Source organism: Agelaius tricolor, unplaced genomic scaffold, assembly GCF_023055355.1.
Source record: "Agelaius tricolor isolate 1412-34295 unplaced genomic scaffold, bAgeTri1.0.p SCAF_34, whole genome shotgun sequence".
Classification (NCBI taxonomy): Eukaryota; Metazoa; Chordata; class Aves; order Passeriformes; family Icteridae; genus Agelaius; species Agelaius tricolor.
The window spans coordinates 1,404,714-1,423,419 of NW_027269294.1; the positions used below are offsets into that span (position 1 = coordinate 1,404,714).

General features: G+C 47.8%; 1 protein-coding gene and 2 long non-coding RNA genes across 14 annotated transcripts; 2 read left to right on the forward strand and 1 right to left on the reverse strand.

The window, feature by feature from the left end:
• Positions 1-304: 304 nt before the first annotated feature.
• LOC139602533 (uncharacterized) lies at positions 305-976 on the reverse strand. The gene is made up of 2 exons (XR_011683288.1): positions 823-976; positions 305-549 (listed from the first exon to the last, which is right to left on the reverse strand). It is a non-coding gene; the product is annotated as an uncharacterized lncRNA (long non-coding RNA).
• Positions 977-9,647: 8,671 nt separating this feature from the next.
• On the forward strand, positions 9,648-10,890 carry LOC139602476 (uncharacterized). The gene is made up of 5 exons (XR_011683242.1): positions 9,648-10,205; positions 10,280-10,307; positions 10,543-10,583; positions 10,662-10,747; positions 10,828-10,890. It is a non-coding gene; the product is annotated as an uncharacterized lncRNA (long non-coding RNA).
• Positions 10,891-10,907: 17 nt separating this feature from the next.
• On the forward strand, positions 10,908-16,753 carry LOC139602473 (uncharacterized). 12 transcript variants are annotated; one of them, XR_011683240.1, is made up of 13 exons: positions 10,908-11,922; positions 12,001-12,028; positions 12,116-12,129; positions 12,243-12,283; positions 12,367-12,447; positions 12,520-12,575; positions 13,547-13,609; positions 13,686-13,727; positions 13,817-13,876; positions 13,961-14,004; positions 14,086-14,297; positions 15,460-15,963; positions 16,135-16,753. XR_011683240.1 is itself a non-coding variant. In XM_071452353.1 (13 exons), the coding sequence occupies exons 1-13, from the start codon at positions 11,775-11,777 to the stop codon at positions 16,148-16,150; spliced, it is 918 nt and encodes a 305-aa protein (XP_071308454.1). In that variant the 5' UTR covers positions 10,908-11,774; the 3' UTR covers positions 16,151-16,753. The 12 variants fall into 12 exon arrangements, 10 of the variants coding, with proteins under 10 accessions (XP_071308454.1, XP_071308452.1, XP_071308451.1 ...); XR_011683241.1 differs by having other exon boundaries at positions 14,086-14,361; positions 15,460-15,572; positions 16,135-16,149; XM_071452353.1 differs by having other exon boundaries at positions 15,460-15,572.
• Positions 16,754-18,706: the final 1,953 nt, after the last annotated feature.

Below are 18,706 nucleotides of genomic sequence, written 5' to 3' on the forward strand. Positions count from 1 at the left end.
CTGTGGACGAAACTGGGAGCTTCGAAGTACCCCAAGAAGTCAGTTTCAGGTGGAAATCAACATCCCAGGCTTTTTCGTTCCCCTCTCCTGCAGTTGGATTGGTAAGTTTTACCCTTCTCTTGTTTCTCCCCTCTTTGGGAGGGGGTGTTTCCCTGCCCTTTGTTCTCAGGCCCGCCGCGGAGGGCTGAAGTTTTTTTTTCCTTTCTTTCTATTGTGGGCAGACTGCCAGCTGTAGGCTTTTTTCTCCCCCCCCCCCACCTGGGTTGCTGAAATTTGAGATACAAATTTAAAATCAGAGCCAAAATGGGTGCTAGGCTTTCTGTATCTCACAAGGGTGTCTATTATCATCTTTTAAACATTCTTAAGAGTGAAAAAATCCGATTTTCAAAAACAGATGTTAAACAGTTCGTCAGATGGCTTTTCCTTCACTTCCCCGACGTGTCCACTGAAAATCTCAGTGATTTGGCTTTTTGGGACAAAATTGGTAGTGAATTATTGAAGGCAGGGAAAGCAGGAGACATATCTCCGTCAAAATTTGCTTTCTTAGCCCTGCAGATAAGAAATGTTGTAAAATTTAATTTAAAGATGCAAGAACAGCCATCCGGCAACAGTTTCAATATCTCTGTCTCCCAAAAACCCGATCTACCCCTCTCCGAGTTCGGTTCTCCTTCCCCCGCCCCCCTTCCCCCACTCCTAGCCCCTGCACAAACCCCTGCTCCCCCCCCGAGGCTTCCTGTCTCCAACCCGGACACTTCTGCCCTGAATTCCCGAAATCTTACCCTCCCCCCTGCTTCCACAAGTTATAATACCGTGTCTCACAACCTTAGTGCCCGCCTTGGTACCCCTGAGACGCGCCCGGTAACTTCTCAGGACCATAATGGCGGACACCACGTGGCAATGGTGGTTTCCTCTCTTTCCCAGAATTCCTTTCGCTCTCCCAACAACCCATTCTGCTCGGAGCACCCCGCCCCCAAAACCCGCCTTCCCGCCCTTCCCCCCTCTCCTCCTCCGGCCCCTCCGGCCCCTCCTCCGGCTCCTCCCGCCCCGGCCCCTCCTCCGGCTCCTCCCGCTCTGGCCCCGGCCGCCCCCGCCCCCTCAGAGCTCTGCCCGCCCGCCGCGGGCTCCCTCCGCCCCCCCCACGGCCCGCCCTCCGGCGCTCAGGACAGTGTAACAAGAGACGCTGTTGCTGGGAGACCGAACCCGGAAACAGCACAGTCCTTTTCTGCTGCCCCTGTCTCATATATTCCAGATGTCACCGGGGCATTCCAGCCAAATTATAGCCCCCTTTCTGTTGATTCTGTTAAAGAACTAGCCAAAGCCCAAAAAGATTTTGGGAGATCAAGTGAATATTTTAGAGGGCTCCTTAAAGCTACATTATTCGCTCACATTCTAACCCCTGCTGATATAAAACACCTTTTTTCCTGCCTGTTATCCTCTTCTGAATATCTCTTGTGGGATGTTGCATGGCAAAAAGGATTGAGAGCAATTTTACCAGCTCTGTGGGCTGATGAAGCTACTGCTCGTGATGTTTATGGTAACATGTTATCCCTCGATCACCTCTGTGGACAGGGGGGTTGGGAAGACGCCGTGATCCAGGCAGAAAGCATTCCCACAAGGGCTTTCAGAGAAGGTGCTAGAGCAGCTGAGAAAGCTTTCTTTGGGCTCCGTCCTAGTATTCCAATTGAAAATTATTTGAAAATAACATAATCTCCATCTGAGTCCTTTTTGAGTTTTGTGGAAAGGTTGAGAAAAGCTGTTGAATTGCAAGTTCAAAATGAAGGAGCCAGGATGGAAATCCTCACCGAGATCGCTAAAGAAAATGCCAATGAGAAGTGCAAAGCTGCTATCCTCAGCCTGCCTCTTGACCCAACGCCTACGCTGCAGGCCATGCTTGAAGTGTGTGAGAAGAAAGTTACCATTACCCTCGCTGACACTGACGAGAGACCAAAACCACAGAGGAGGATTGCTGCAGTGGAAACCCCTGAGCCATCATTCACCAGCCAGCTCCAGCATGTCACGATGCCACAAGAGAGAATCTCCAGCTCTAATAGACCTTGCCATCTTTGTGGCAAGTTGGGGCATTGGATGCCGGACTGCCCTCTGAAAAAGCAGTTTTTAGATTTTAAATACAATATGCTTAAAAACCAGAATTCCCCAAAGGACCACCTCTCAAAAAACTGAGTAAAGAGCGCTCCTTTCCCCAGCGCTATGACAAAAATAGGGTGGGCTCAATTCAAGTACGGGGGAGGGAAAAGAAATCTAGTGTAAAAGATGTATCGGTGCCAAGCGAGGCACTGGCTTTGAACAAAACAGAACATTCATTTCATTGGAATAATCCCAGACCAATCTTAACCACTGACTCTTCCCATAATCCTTACAGGCTGGTGTTGACCGAACCTCTCCATCTCAGAGACACTAACTGGCATTTCATATCTGTTAACCCTGAACAACCAGGTACTTGGACACAGCTTTGCCAGAAACGTCACAGTAAGTATGTCGTCCTTGGGGACACAAAACACACACCCCAAGAAATTATTATTCCTCCGGGTCTCATATCATCAGACCCGAAACAATTTGTCATATGGCTTCACTGTACTCATCCACCCGTGTACTTGCCCAAAGGCCAAATCATAGCCCAAGCCATCCCAGTACCTGAGCCTCCATGGGACCAGGAGCAAGCAAACACCCTCAGAGGTAAACTCCATCCCAATGTCTGCTGGACTCAGGTATTGGGAAGAGAAAAACCCAAGCTATCATGTGGGTTACACCGTGGTGGTGAGTACAAGTCCATACAAGGACTTTTAGATACCGGAGCAGATGTCACGATCATTCCATCTAAAGAGTGGCCATCACACTGGGAATTGCAAAATGTAGCAGGACACGTGCAAGGTGTAGGGGGAATTCAATTGGCAAGACAGTCAAAAAACGTTGTTCAAATTGAGGGACCCAATGGCAAAATAGCTTCCATTCGCCCGTTTGTTTTAGATTACACAGAGCCCCTCTGGGGCAGAGATTTAATGGTTCAATGGGGAACCACAATTGACATCCCAGAAAACCCGCAGGTTTTTCGGGGAGCGGTCGCTGAGGTGCGCCATGCCCAAAAATTGATTTGGAAAACTGATACTCCAATAAGGGTAGTTCAGTGGCCGCTCAATAAAACCAAATTAAAGGCGCTTGAAGAACTTGTACAAGAGCAGTTAGAAAAAGGTCACATTGTGGAGACCACGTCGCCGTGGAATTCGCCTGTCTTTGTCATTAAAAAACCAAACAAAGACAAGTGGAGACTACTCCATGACCTCCGTCAAATCAACAACGTTATTGAGGACATGGGCTCCCTACAACCAGGGATGCCCTCACCAAGCATGCTTCCACAAAATTGGTCTTTAGCTGTAATTGACATCAAAGATCGTTTTTTTCACATTCCCCTACATCCTGACGATGCTCCGCGTTTTGCCTTTTCGGTTTCCACCATTAACCTGGAGGCCCCAATGAAGAGATACCATTGGACGACCCTCCCTCAGGGACTAAAAGTCAGTCCTGTGATTTGCCAGAGGTATGTCTCTTCCTTGTTGTCTCCAGTCCGTGAAGCTGCAGGAGATTCCATCATCCTGCACTACATGGATGACATCCTGGTGTGTGCCCCAAGTGATGACATGCTTACTCACACACTTGACCTGACAATCAATGCATTGGTTGCTGCAGGCTTCGAGCTCCAAGAAGAAAAGATTCAAAAGATGCCACCTTGGAAGTACCTGGGCCTTGAAATTGGAAAGCGGACCATTGTGCCGCAAAAATTGACTATCAAACATGATATCAAAACCTTAGCGGATCTCCATCAACTCTGTGGATCCTTAAATTGGGTGAGACCTTGGCTAGGCATTTCCACCGAAGACCTAGCCCCCCTTTTCAATTTGTTAAAAGGGGGAGATGACCTTAGTGCTCCTAGGACCCTCACCCAGGAAGCGAAAACCGCACTGGAGAAAGTTCAGGAAATCATGTCTACTAGGCAGGCCCACAGGTGCCAGCAGGGTCTCCCCTTCAAATTTATCATTCTAGGCAAGCTGCCACACCTCCATGGTATGATTTTTCAGTGGGAAACTGTCCAGGCAAAGAAAAAGGACCAGGTCAAAAAAGATCCCCTCTTAATTATAGAGTGGGTCTTTCTCAGTCACAACAGGTCAAAAAGGATGACAATGCCACAAGAGCTGATGGCAGAATTGATCCGGAAAGCAAGGATACGGATCAGAGAATTGGCAGGGTGTGACTTTGACTGCATTTACATTTCTTTAAACCTAAAATCAGGCCATTTGTCTCAAGCAATGCTAGAGCAATTTTATCAAGAAAATGAAGCCTTGCAATTAGCCCTAGATAGCTACACAGGCCAAATTTCAATTCACAGACCGGCCCACAAAATTTTCAATTCAGATGTTCAGTTTTCATTATCACTGACAAGTATTCAGAGCAGGACACCTCTAAAAGCACTGACAGTTTTTACTGATGCGTCTGGTGCATCTCACAAGTCAGTGGTAACTTGGAAAGATCCCCAAACTCAACAGTGGGAGGCAGATATTGCCAAGGTGGAAGGATCACCCCAAATTGCTGAGTTGGCCGCTGTAGTCAGAGCTTTTGAGAAGTTTCCTGAGCCTTTAAATGTAGTTACTGATTCAGCTTATGTTGCAGGTGTAGTGTCTAGGGCAGAGAATGCTGTGTTGCAAGAAGTTTCCAACATTCCTTTATATGAATTACTTTCTAAGTTAGTAAGAATTATTTCTGGCCAAGAACACCCATTTTATGTGATGCATGTTAGGTCACACACAGACCTGCCGGGGTTCATTGCAGAAGGAAACCGGAAAGCTGATGCCCTTGCGGCTACAGCCAAGATGGCCCCGCTCCCAGAGGTATTCCAACAAGCAAAGATCAGTCATCAATTTTTTCATCAGAATGCACCTGCCTTGGTCCGGCAATTCCACCTAGCACAAACAAGCCCAGGCCATCGTAGCCACCTGCCCTTCTTGTCAAAATCAGTCACTACCTACCTTAAGTGCAGGTGCAAACCCTAGGGGCTTGCAGAGCTGCGAAGTGTGGCAGACAGATGTAACCCACATCCCATCATTTGGCAGATTTAAATATGTCCACGTCTCCGTGGACACCTTTTCTGGTGCCATCTACGCTTCTGCCCACACAGGGGAGAAAGCCAGTGAGGTAAAGAAGCATTTCATGCAAGCCTTTTCCACATTAGGAATCCCTAAGGTCATCAAAACAGACAATGGCCCAGCGTACAAGTCCAAAGACCTTCAGAGCTTCCTGCAGCAATGGGGAATAGAACACAAAACAGGCATCCCCTATTCCCCGACAGGCCAAGCTGTGGTGGAGAGAGCCCATCAGAACCTAAAAAAGGTTCTACACCGACAACGTGAAGTAATGAAAACAGAGACCCCTCAAATCCAGCTGTCCAAAGCACTGTTCACACTGAACTTTTTGAACTGTACCTATGAAAACCTTAACCCACCTATTGTAAGACATTTTAACGAGAACAGTCAGCACAAATTAAAAGTCTGTCCGCCAGTCCTCATAAAGGACCCTGAAACTTGGAAAATAGAGGGGCCCCATGAGCTCGTAGTCTGGGGTAGGGGATATGCGTGCGTATCCACTCCCTCAGGCTTGAGATGGATCCCCTCCAGGTGGGTGAGACCGTACATTCCTAAGGTGTCAAAGGACAAAGCTGCAACACAGGTAGCCAGTGCCTGCTGGAGGAGGAAGCGCCGTCAGACTCTTTAAAGTTAAATTGTTGTTACCTGGACCTCATCCCTAACATTTTTTATTTTCAGTTTTAGTGTTTTCCTTTGATCTGAACTCAGCCCTGGTGTCATCAGAATGAGCCCCATCCTTCCGTTGCTTCTGTTGACAGCCGTCCATCCAGGTCAGATGTGGATCGTTCCACAACCCCAAGCAAATGTGTGGACCACCCTCGCCAGAGTCCTCAACCAAGACCACATTTGCCTGTCAGCCTCTTCTGTGTCTGACCCGATGTCCACTTGTGGGGATCCCATCTAAATATGATGAATTTCCGCCAACATTAGCTGCTCCCCTTCCCCCAGTATATAATCCGTTATCCCCTTGGTCAAAATTAATTGATAGACAAGCAGTAGCAGAAAAAGAACCCCAAGAATTTGAACTCCTTGGTTCTGCCAAGGCATTCTATTGTGTTCAGTTTACGTTTACACCAAAAGATCAAGTAGATTTGTACCATGAAGTCAAACAGTTCAAAGTGAATTATACAGCAAAAATTTGGTGTAAGAAAATTTCCCAAGTAGGAATACCTTCTACCCCTGATAATAAGCCCCGTGCCCTTCCTAAGGGGTTTTTCCTCATTTGCGGGGACAGGGCATGGGCAGGCATCCCCTCTCGTCTAATCGGAGGTCCATGCACCATTGGAAAGCTGAGCCTGTTTACACCCAACAAAACCCAAATTATGGATTGGCGAACCAAAACCAGCACCCGCAATTCGGCCCGCAAAAAGAGAGATTTGAGGAATCTGGACCCAAATTGCGATTCTGAAATTGTACATTGGTCCAAACCAAAAGGGGTTGCGATCACCGTGTTTTTGCCATGGGTGTCTGCAGCTAAAGCTCTAGGCGAATTATCACATCTAGAGTGTTGGGTTGCTAAACAGGCCAATATTACATCAGCTGCACTTTCGGACCTCCTGGCAGACGATGAAACAACAAGGCAAGCCACCCTACAAAATCGGGCTGCAATTGATTTTCTCCTCTTGCTACATAACCATCGTTGTGAGGAGTTTGAAGGTCTCTGTTGCCTGAATCTGTCATCCAAAGCTGAAAATGTCCACAAAATCATCGGGAAGATGCAACAAATGGTCCAAGACATCAAGCAAGAAACAGCGGACTGGATGGATGGACTCTTTCAGGGATGGGGACTCTCGGGCTGGGTCAAATCCATTTTGAAATCTGTATGTTTAGTTTTGCTTGTTCTTCTTGTTATTTTGATCAGTTTTGGGATCATCAAGAGCATTGTGACCAAACTGATCTCGAAAGCTATTTCCCCTTTAGAGGTCAATCAGGTGACTGTTCCCACCTCTTCTGAGGAAGGGACAGAAACCTCTGCAGAATTTACAAAACAGCCTTGGTTTGCTGATGCTTGATAGCACTCCGAGCTGAAATTTAATGTTTAGGTGCCTCTTCCTTTTTTATTTAAACGAAAAGAGGGAGATGTTGTAGTGCGTTCTTATATTTTGTAATACTTTAAAGTAGTTTGTTTTGTATCCCCATGTTTTTCCCAAATGGTTTATCCCAGACTGTACCCCCCCCTCCTTTTCCCTCTACTTGTGTTATCCCTTTCCCGGGATAAGATCTCCAAAACCCCCACCCTGGCTCTCTGTCAGTCACCTCGACATCCCAGCCCCCTATCCAGAAGTTTCGGTCCAAGTTGTCGAGTGATTAGCCAGGGGCCAAGGGTCAACCCCCCAAGTCCTGCCCCATACGCTGTTTTGTATGTCTGTCCCCCCAGCACCCATCCCCCAGAGATACCTATTGGTCAGTAGGATTTTATCTATGTTAGTTTCCTCCCCCCTTTAAATGTGAGCTTCGAACATCCCCCAGCGCTCTCGGCAGGAACCCCCTGAGGTATAGGAGCTCCCTCGGGACTCCTTAATAAAACCTTGGAATACCCCCTGCTGGGAGTCGGCCCCTTTCCTCTTCCACCGACGTCTCGGTCGTCTCTGCTGCAGCAAAGGCAACCAGCCTGAGTGCCCTCAGCACCCTCGGGGCACAGAGAGTGTCTCCCTGCAGTCGGCCGTGGTGGGGCTACCCCCCCCACTCTCTGCCGACCCGGGTAAGGCCCAGGGACTTGAGAGGCTTGCAGAGAGACCGGGACATGCAATTATCTGTCTTCTTGGCTGAGGCTTTAAAAATGAGGCGCTTTTCTGTAGTTCCTTTTCAGGCATGACGTGCAAGTTGCCCCTAGAAGTCCAAAGGCAGCTGTTTTCTTAGCAGAAGGAAGTCAGGAGGAGGCAAAGCCAGCAGCTAAGTCTGGATAAAAAACTTGGCTAACCTCTTTTCCCCCCCTCCTCCAAACAGGCAATTGTGAAGCACTCAGCAGAGATCTGCGCGGGAGGAAAAGCAGAGCCAATCTCTGAGAAGAAGGGACGTGCGAGCTCTGGCGAGGACGGCTGCTCCCCCTGGCCTTGGTGTGGGACCTCCTGAGCTGCCATTCCTGTGGTGGGAGTGTTTCTCCTCTCATCCAGCCAAGCCAGAGACCGCCTAGGGAAGGAGCAGGTAAGGTTGAAGTACCGAGGTCTCCCAGGTAAGAAGTGACACGGCCAAAGGAAATGGCCTCAACTTGCAGCAGGGAAGGCTTAGATTGGATTGGAGGGAAAATTTCTTCACTGAAAGGGTGGTCAGGCATAGGAGCAGGCTGCCCAGGGAAGTCCCCATGCCTGGAGACATGTCAAGGATGTCAAGATGTGGTGTTTAGGGACCTGATTTTGGGGGGCAGCTTGGCAGTGCTGGGGCAGCAGCTGGGCTCGATGACCTTAGAAGGCTTTTCCAACCACAGGGATCCTCTGGTTCTGGAAAGCCTTGACCCCTCTGGCTCTAGCAGAGCACCTGGATGCTGACAAAATGAGGCTGGTCATAGAGCCTGGAGGTCCCTGTGCCACAGGGAGAGGACAAGCCGGTGTCACCTGCAGGGAGGGTCTCGTCCCCAGAGAGCCGTCAGTGACTCCGTCCCTGCCCGGGGCTCTGGGTGCACCCTCGGGGGGGGGGGACACACCTGCCCTCCTTGCTGCTCTCGTCCTTATCCCATATGGATTTAGCAGCAATCTTCTGTCTTTGCTTTCAAACTGTCCTTGGGAGAGTTCCAAGAGAGGGTCATTAGTTATTTCAAAGCCTACATCTTTTACCTATTGGCACTGAAGAGAAAAGACACAAACCTGCTTTGCATCCTTCTGCCTGGAAGTCCTTGTGACACAGGGAAGGGAGGAAGGGGCTGGCCGGGGTCAGCCTCTGCTGAGCCTCAGCTCTGGCTGCTCCTGCTCACAGGGTAAAGCCAAAAGCTGTCGTGATCAAAAACGCAGGCGCCCTTCTGACCTGAGTCACAGGGGCCGTTTCTTCTGAATGACTCAAGATGGGAAATCATTCTTGGAGCTTCAGAAGAAAAAAAACCCCAAAACCATAGGTACATTTGTAAGAGTGTGTATGTACGTCCATTTCCTTGCAGGCAGCAGGGTGAGAAAGGGTGTTTATTTGAGGGCCCCCCACACAGGGCTTTTCAGAAGCATAGCAGAGGCATTCCCATGTCTTCCTCACACAAGGTCATCCACTGCACTCACAGGAATGCCATTGAACTTTGCTTTTCTCTAACCCAGGTGCCACTCATAATAATGCCCACAGCCTTGGAATCAGGATGAAGGTGGAGCCTGAAGGAGCCAGGCACACTCAGGAGAGGGCCAGTAGCTGACTTGCTGGGATTTGGCCCACATAACTCTGAACTCATACATTGGTTTTGGTTTTCTTTATTGTAGCTGACCGAGAGGCTAACAGGCGATCACGGGGCCCTCCGAGGCAGACTCATTTCAGGTGCAACGTGGATTCACATCACTGATCATCCAAAAGATAAGTCGGGGGCCACGGCCTGGAGATGGGAGAGCAGCGGGTTGGGAGTTCTTGGGACAGATTGAAAAATTAGCAGAGGGAAAAGCAATCTTCTCCAAGGGGCCTCTTAGGAGAGCTAAAGGGAGAGACTCCACATTTGATGGCAGCGTGCAGGCGGGCAGGGCAGAGCAGTTCCGGTCCACGTCGTGTTGTCGGGTGTACCGTGTTACCTACTGTGTCTTTGGGGTCCCTTTTGCCTTTTCCCCTCGAGACCCTCACCACAAGCATAATGTGTCGTGTTTAACGTCCCCCCGTTGGTCACGTTCTGTGTCACGGGTGTCTGCACATGTTTGTGCCGGAGCTGCTCTGCCCTGCCGCAGAGGCTGCTGCAACAGGACAATGCTCAGGGACACGCAGTTTGTGGGGTGTCGCCGGACTCTAGATGATATTCCTAGAGAGACAGAAGATGTTTGGAGCTGTGAAGATATCCTGCAGCCCTTTGACGTTTGTCCTCGCTTTCTTTCAGACGCAGAAGGATAAAATCCAGGGCAAAATCCATCCACCCATCCCGAGTGAGGAGGTTCCCCTGAGCAGGTCAGTCACCGTTTGTCTCTGCAGGGGGAGTGTCAAGTGTGACTCTGTTACAGCTCTGTTCTTTTTCTTTTTAGGAAGTAAAGCTGGACATCAGCAGTCAGGGTGAGGTGGGCAAGGTGAGCATTGAGTAGTGTACAGAAGCAGTTGTTATTGCTCCAGTCTCACTTTGTGGTGCAGCTCTAAGCATCTGTTCCTGTTTCTGTGCTTCAGGCAATCCACTCGGAGTAGGCCAAGCCCCAGTCACCAACCGGCCGACGCGCCGGGTTTGCCGCTCTCCTGAGCCCTGGGGAAGAATCACGGGACTCGGCAATAAAGCCTCTGCCTTTTCTGTTTAAAGGTGTCACCAGGGCAGCCTTCAGCAATGGCCGAGGAGTTGCGGTGAGTCAGGGAAGTAGGGAGGAGGAGCGAGGCTCCGCTCAGGTTTCAGCAGCGCCACATCACCTCGTCTCCTCTTAGCCCAGGCGTGCCCCACGACGATGGCGTCAGCCTCCGAGTGCGGCTGAAGCGTGCGGCCCCAGGAGCCGGGCGTTCTTGGGAAAAGAGTGAGTGGCAGAATTGTTGGGTTTTGGCCAATGTGCTGCTGAGGTTATGCATTGATATTTTGTTTTCTTTATTGGAGCAGACGAAGAAACAACTGGAAGTTGTTTAACAACAGTGCCCGCAGGACCTTCCCAGCTGTCGAGGCTTCCCTTGCACCTGACACAGACCGGCATCCCCGATGTCTGAGAGATAAGTAGAGGGCTACGACCCACAGAGGGGATGAAACCAGGGCGCAGGGCAGGGACCCACCGGGAGGGGTTTTTGAGTCCACTTTGGAGACGGGGGTGTGCACGAAGCGGCCCCTTAGGCCTGGGGGGGAAATAAAAGCAAAGTCTCACTTTTGATCACAGTGCTGAGGTGAGCAGGGCAGAGCAGTGCCGGTTTGTATTGTGTCATTTGTCTGTTGTGTGTTCTGTGTGGTTGGATGTGTCATGTCCTTTACCTTAGGCCTTTGAGGAGCCTAGCAGAAACCCTGGCATCATTGTTAGCATCTGTGATCTCACCGTTCCTCGGCCTGGCAGCCATGCCATGGAACCTTTGACTCGGGAGCTCCGACAGGCATCAGAACTGCATCTCTCTTTGGAAGCATCCAGTCAGGTGGCTTGTCAGGTCTTGTTCTGAGCTGCACGGACAGCCGTGCTCCGCAATGCTCCATTTCAACGGATTAGGCTTTGTAAGAATGCGAGGTTAGGGAGAGGATTCTGACCGTAGGATTCCTGGGTATCCATCTTTGCAGTTCTTGGAATAAATCATTCAGCCAGCATCTTCCTCCAGGGTTCTCTGAGCCTCATCAGTTTGCCATCAGTCTCACCTCAGTCATCTCCTTTTGCATTCTCTGAGTCCTTGCAGCCACTTTCCTTGCCAGGAGATTTCTGTTCCTGTTGTGTCCCCCCTGTCTGTCACGTCCCGTCCCGTGTCACGGGTGTCAGCACACACATTTGTGCCGGAGCTGCTCTGCCCTGCCGCATAGCCTGGTGCAGTAGGAGAAGTCCCTGGGAGTTTGTAATGTGGGGTGTAGTGGGACTCTAGATGGGATTTGTAGATGGACACCAGACGTCTGGAGCTCCTAAGTTATCCTGCAACAGTTTGAGTCTTGTCCTAACTTTTTTTTCAGATTCAGATGGATTAAATGTGTGCCAGAGGGCCCCATTCCGGGTGAGGGGTTTCCCCCGCGCAGGTGAGGCACCGTTTGTCTCTGCAGCAGAAGTGTAAATGATGCCTCTGTTACAGCACTGTTCTTTGTCTTTCTTTTTAGGAAGTAAATGTGGATACCAGCAGTCAAGGTGAGCAGTGGAGAGCAGTAGTTGTTATTGCTTAGGTCTCAGTTTCTGGTGCAGCTCTAAGCTTCCATTCTCGTTTGTGTACTTTAGGCAATCCACTCGGAGTATCCCAAGCCCCCGTCACCAACCGGCCGATGCTCCGGGTTTCCTGCAAATGTGAGCCCTGTGGATGCATTACAGGACTTGGTGATGAAGCCCTGAACTTTGCTATTTAAAGGTGCCATCCGGGTGGCCTTTGGCAGCTGCCCAGGAGTTGTGGTGAGTAGGGGAAGTAGGGAGGAGGAGCGAGGGTCCACTCAGGTTTCAGCCATGCCAAATCACCTCATCTCCTCTGAACCCAGGCGTCCCCTGTGGCAACGGCCTCGGTCTCTGAGCGTGCCCGAAGCGTGCGGCCCGAGCAGCTGAGCGTTCTTAGGAGCACGGTGAGTAGCAGACTTGTGGGGTTTTGGCCGAGGGGCTGCCAAGACCAGGTACTGATGTTTGGTTCTCTTTAGTACAGCTGTCTAAGAGACAACGGCCCGGTGCCAGCAGGAGCTTCCCAGCTGAGGAGGTGGCCTTTCTTTGCACCTGAGACCGGCATCCCCAGATGTCTGAGAGAGAAGTAGAGGGCCACGACCCCCGGGGGGGATGAAAGCAGGGTGCTGGTTTGGGAATTACTGGGAGGGGGGGTGGTTTGAGTCCGCTTTGGAGGTGAGTAGTGTCCATGAAGCGGCCCCTTAGGCCCCATAAAAGCAAAATCTCACTTTTGATCCCAGTGCTGAGGTGAGCAGGGCAGAGCAGTCCCGGTGTGTATCGTGTCCCTTGTCTTTTGTGTATTATGTGTTGTTGGATATCTCATGTCTTTTATCATAGCCCTTTGAGGGGCCTGTCAGAAACCTTGGCACCAGTCTTAGTATCTGTACTCTCAGCGTTCCTTGCCCTGGCACCGATGCCATGGAACTTTTAACTCGGCAGCTCAGACAGGTATCAGAATGGCAACTCTTTTTCGAAGCATCCGGTCAGATGTCTTTTCAGGTCTTGTTCTGAGCTGTACGGACAGCTGCACCCTGCAAGGTTCTGTTATGATGGATTAGGACTTGTAAGAATGTGGGGACAGGTAGAGGCTTCTGACCGGTCTGATTCTCGGGCATCCATCTTTGCAGTTCTTGGAATAAATCATTCAGTTAGCATCTTGTTCCTCCAGGGTTCTCTGAACTTCATCAGCCCGCCATCAGTTTCACCTCGGTCTTCTAATTTTGCATCCTCTCGGTCCTCGCTGTCATTTTCCTTACCCAGAGATTTCTGTTCCTGTTGTGTCCCCGTTGTTTGTCCTGTCCTGTGTCACGGGTGTCTGCACACATTTGTGCCGGAGCTGCTCTGCCTTGCTGCATAGCCTGGTGCAATAGGAGAAGTCCCGGGGACTTGATGTTTGTAATGTGGGGTGTCGTTGGACTCTAGGTGGGATGTGTAGATGGACACAAGATATCTGGAGCTCTTAAGTTATCCTGCAGCTCTTTGACTTTTGTCCTAACTTTCTTTCAGGTGCAGAAGGATAAAATCCAGGGCAGAGCCCCCCATCCCGGGTGAGGGGATTCCCCCGGGCAGGTCAGTCACTGTTTGTCTCTGCGGAGGGAGCATAAATGATGGCTGTTAGAGCAGTCTTCTTTGTCTCTCTTTTTAGGAAGTCAAGGCTGAGAGCAGCAGTCAAGGCCGAGTGGGCGAGGTGAGCATTGAGTAGTGTACAGAAGCAGTTGTTTTTGCTGATGTCTCAGTTTCTGGTGCAGCTCTAAGCATCTCCACTTTTTATTCTAGGTGGTCTGATTGCCATCTATCCTGGCCGAGCATGCCCATTCCAGGTGTGTGCAGCTTAAGGTATCAGTGTGGCATCCTTGTCAGATTTGGGAGGTTGTGTTTTCACAGTGTCTCAGCATGCTTTTCTGCTTTGTTTCTTTGCAGGTGCTGTCGCTGCCCTAGGCATGCCAAGGAACAGAGGAGGGCAGGTGAGTCGGTGTTTAGGCAGGCTGACTCACAGGTGAGTGTTACACAGCAGCATGCTAAGCGTGTACCTATTCTTTTTGCAGGTATCTTCTGGGCACCCTCTGGAGTCAAATCAAGATTTGAGGTGAGCCGGGGCAGGGGTGCGGAGGAGCCCTGGGGGTTACTGAGGAGCCTCGTAGCCAAAGGTTGGAAAGGACAGCACCGAGGTGCACACGGAGCACGTTTCAACATCCACGTCCGACCGAGGATGGATTTTGTCCTCTCATCTTCCAAAAGCGAAGTGTCGGGGCCAGTGGTTGGGAGAAGGGGAAAAACCTTTACTATCACAGGAGGCAATCAGTTGTCAGCTTAGCAGAGAGGTCGGTAGTGGGGTGGGCTCTCTGGAAGTAAAGGGAGAGGGTTTCCCCTCAGCCTCGCCAGGGCCTTTGCCGGGCAGGGCAGTTCTGACCAATCTCCACATTTTTGTGTACTTTGCATCGTCCGCCTTCCTCGACTCAGCATCGTCACAGATCTTTCCCCCGAGGAGCTCGCCTTCAGGTCCGGAGCTACAGCCACGGTCACCCGGCCGTCGGCTTCCTTCTCTAGGCTCGCTGAGCCTCTCGAGCATCCTCTTAACTGCTTTGGCACTAACTTCTTTTAACGAGTTACATTTCATCATCACGTGCTATCATCATAGGGCTTCCTTTCCTTTGGCATCATCAGCCTCTGGCTCATCTTGCGCTAGGTATCTCGGGTGCCTAAGGGGACAGTGCCAGGCAGTTGCCACTTGTCTCTGTGTTATGTCACCTGTGTCTATGTTATGTTGTCCATGTCTGTGTCCGTTGTCTTCCATGTCATAGGCCTTTGTTACGTCTCGATGCTTTATCGGCACTATTCTGTGCCATATAGGCCGTATTCTACTCACATTCCTTTCTGGATATCCCTTATTCTGGCATCTTTACATTTTTACTCTTTGAGACATTCCTGTCTCAAAGGGAGAAGATGTTCTCATCCATCTTCTTTCTCACTACCAGCTTTGGTGGTGCCTTTTTTTCCATGCCATTCTCTTGGACTGCTAGAGGGAGTGTCTTACACCCTCCTCATGTGACTGCAGTACTTCTATAGGTTCCATCTTCTCAAGGGTATAGGACTCAAGAATTCATCTTCCAGTGAGTTATCTCAAGTCCTGGCTTTTATATTGTGTGTACCTGTGCTGGCTTATACTGTATGTACCTACCCTCTATGTACACTTGCACTGTATGCATCAACTTAGATTGTTGTGTGTACTTATATTGTACCACTTATGGTTGGAGCTGCCCTGCCTGGGCACGTAGTCACAGTTAGGTAGAAGAGTTATAAAAACTTTACTGTTCATCTGTCTTTTATGGGATTTTGGGTAGAAAACTTACTGGTCCAGAGTGGAGACAAGTCCTAGCTGTCAGATAGCCACTCATTGACCGCTTCCTGTCGTCTCACAGGTCCCCGAGGCTACCGATTTCCCCAGAACCTATCAACTGACGTCAAGGAGCGCAGCCAGAAGATGTGTGGCAGCACGTTCTTCAGCGTCTCGAGTAAGGGCCGCAGCGAGTGTGTAAGTGGGAAGAGCGTGTGAGCATGTGTGAGAGCACGTGTCTGTGTCTGTCTGCGTCTGCTCGTCTCTGCGTGTGTCAGCGCATGCCGACTGGATTACTGGATTTAACCTTGTGTGTGTGACTTTTGCTTTTCAAGTTTTTCAACTCATTTTTAAATTTAGAATAAAAAATCCCCAGCTGGGTTTTCCCCCCCCCCCCCAGCTGTTTTTTTTTTTTTCCTCGGTCCCGGTCGGTCTGTGAGGTGACGTTCATCACCCAAGTTTGGGCGCGGACTGTCCAGGGACCGGGGTTTTTGTCAGGCAGGAGGATTTTTTTGAGGCTCCCGGGAACCACGTTCCCGAGGACCAATGATTGCTGGGGTGTAATTTAGCAGTTGTGATGAGATGGATGGTGAGTTTGTGTGTCATCTGAAGGGGGTGTTAATGGTAGATGAGTGTTGTTTTTTGTGTGCTTTTGTTGTTTTGGGTTTCCTGTAACAATAAATCCACATGTAATGAAAATAGAAAAAGGTTATCATCTTGTGTTAATATGTGTGTTGTGTTGTATTGCTCTGTATTGCAGGGTGAGCACAGGGTGAGCTCTCTGCTCCTTGCTGTGACACCTGGGCTGCCAGGGATGACACAGTGACCTCGGCCAGCCGATGCTGCCTGTGCCATCACCTGGCACTGACGTGTTTGATGAAAATCCTTTTGCTGGGATTTTTCTCCTGAGAAGCCTCAGAACAGAAATGGAACCAGTAACAATCTGCTGGCTGTGGAGTGTGGGCTGGAGATGGTTTAGCAACAGGGGCATCTTGGATTAGTCTCCTGTGCAGTTTCTACTTGATGACCAATCATGGTCCAGCTGCGTCGGGGCTGTGAGCAGTCCCAGGTTTTTATTATTCATTCTTTTCCAGCTTTCTGATGTCTCCTTGCTCTTTTAGTATAGTTCTACTATCTCATTTTCTTTTAATGTAATAGAGATCATAAAATAATATTTCAGCCTTCTGAGAGGTGGAGTCAAGATTCTCGTCTCTTCCCTCGTCCTGGGGACCCTCAAACACCACCACAATCACCAGCTTGAGTGGGTCTGGGCAGGACTAAATAAAAAAAAAAAAAAAACCCTTTAAAAATAGAAAAACTAAAAAAAAAAAAAAAAAAAAAAAAAAAAAAATTAAATAAAAACTTTAAAAATAGAAAAATTAATAAAAATGTAATAAAAAATAAAAATAAAAATAAAATAAAAGCTTTAAAAATAGAAAAATTAAAAATAAAAATTAAAAATAAAATTAGAAAAATAAAATAAAAGCTTTAAAAAATTAACAATAAAAAATCAAAATTAAAAAATAAAATTAAAGCACTCAAAATAGAAAAATTAAAAATAAAACTTAAATGAAAAATAAAAAAAAATAAATGCTTTAAAAATAGAAAAAACTTAAATAAAAAATAAAATTAAATTAAAAAGCTTTAGAAATAGAAAAATTAAAAATAGTAAATAAAAAATAAAATAAAAAGCTTTAAATATAGAAAAATTAAAACTAATAAGTAAATAAAAAATAGAAAAATAAAAGCTTTAAAAATAGAAAAATTAAAAATAGAAATTAAATAAAAAATGAAATTAAAAAATAAAAAGCTTTAAGAATAGAAAAATTAAAAATAATAAATATTTAAAAATAAAATTAAAAAAAAGCTTTAAAAATTAAAAAAAATTAAATAAAATTCTAAAAACAAAATTTATTTAAAATAAATGAAAATCAAAGTAAAAACTGTGAAGTGCTGTAAGAGTTCCATAAAAGGTAGTGCCGTAATGCAAGACCTCAATATGCATAAAAGGTAGTGCGGTAATGCAAGACTCAATCACCAGCTTGAGTTGGTCTGGGCAGCACTAAATAAAAAAAAAAAAACTATAAAAATAGAAAAATTAAAAATAAAAATTTAATTAAAAATAAAATAAAAAAATAAAATTAAAGCTCTAAAAATAGAAAAATTAAAAATAAAAATTAAAAATAAAATGCTTTAAAAATAGAAAAAGTAAAAATAAATAAAAAATAAAATTTTAAAAATAAAATAAAAAGCTTTAGAAATAGAAAAATTAAAAATAATAAGTAAATAACTAGAATTAGAAAAATAAAATAAAAGCTTTAAAAGTAGAAAAATTAAAAATAATAAGTAAATAACATTTAAAAAATAAAATAAAAAGCTTTAAAATAGAAAAATTAAAAATAAACATTAAGTCAAAAAAAAAAAAAAAAAATGAAAAACAAAATAAAAACCGTAAAGTGCTGTAAAGTACCATAAAAGTTCCATAAAAGGGTAATGCCGTAATGCACGATTGTCGTAAAAGTCGCCGTAAAGCGCGACTGTCGCAAAAGGTGCCATAAAGCGCGACTGTCGTAAAAGGCGTCGTAAAGCGCGACTGTCGTAAAAGGCGTCGTAAAGCGCAACTGTCGTAAAAGGAGTCGTAAAGCGCGACTGTCGCAAAAGCTACCGTAAACCGCGACTGTCGTAAAAAGTGTCGTAAAGCGCGACTGTCGCAAAAGGTGCAGTAAAGCGCGACTGTCGTAAAAGGCGTCGTAAAGCGCGACTGTCGTAAAAGGCGTCGTAAAGCGCGACTGTCGCAAAAGCTACCGTAAACCGCGACTGTCGTAAAAAGTGTCGTAAAGCGCGACTGTCGCAAAAGCTACCGTAAAGCGTGACTGTCGTAAAAGGCGTCGTAAAGCGCGACTGTCGTAAAAGGTGTCGTAAAGCGCGACTGACGTAAAAGGTGCTGCAAAGCACAAATGTCGTAAAACTGCCGTAAGGCACGACTGCCATAAAATTGTGCCGTACAGGCTGGCGGCGCCCTGGCCGACACGGGGTGCCGTACAACATGGCAGCACCGTGGCCGTCGCGGAATGCTTTACAAGATGGCGACGGCCGCCCGAGTGGGCGTGTCCGGGGCGGGGCGCCGTGTCGACGGGCTGACGTCATTACGCAGCACTCTGCCTGCAGTTCGCCGATGCAGACGGCAGGGGGCGCTGGGCCTGCAGTTCGCCAGAGCAGACGGCAGGGGGCGCTGTGCCTGCAGTGCGTCCATGCAGACGGCAGGGGGCGCTGTATAAATAGAGTATTAAGTATAAACTATACAGAAAAAGAAATAAAAGCTCTATGTCACC

What these genes read in the sequence shown, in the direction of transcription:
- LOC139602473 (XM_071452351.1), top strand. Translation starts at nt 11,775, where the DNA reads ATGGGATTTGTAGATGGACACCAGACGTCTGGAGCTCCTAAGTTATCC. An exon ending in TGAGCGTTCTTAGGAGCACG is followed by an intron (nt 12,448 to 12,519) that starts GTGAGTAGCAGA and finishes GGTTCTCTTTAG; the next exon opens with TACAGCTGTCTAAGAGACAA. An exon ending in GAGGGGATTCCCCCGGGCAG is followed by an intron (nt 13,610 to 13,685) that starts GTCAGTCACTGT and finishes CTCTCTTTTTAG; the next exon opens with GAAGTCAAGGCTGAGAGCAG.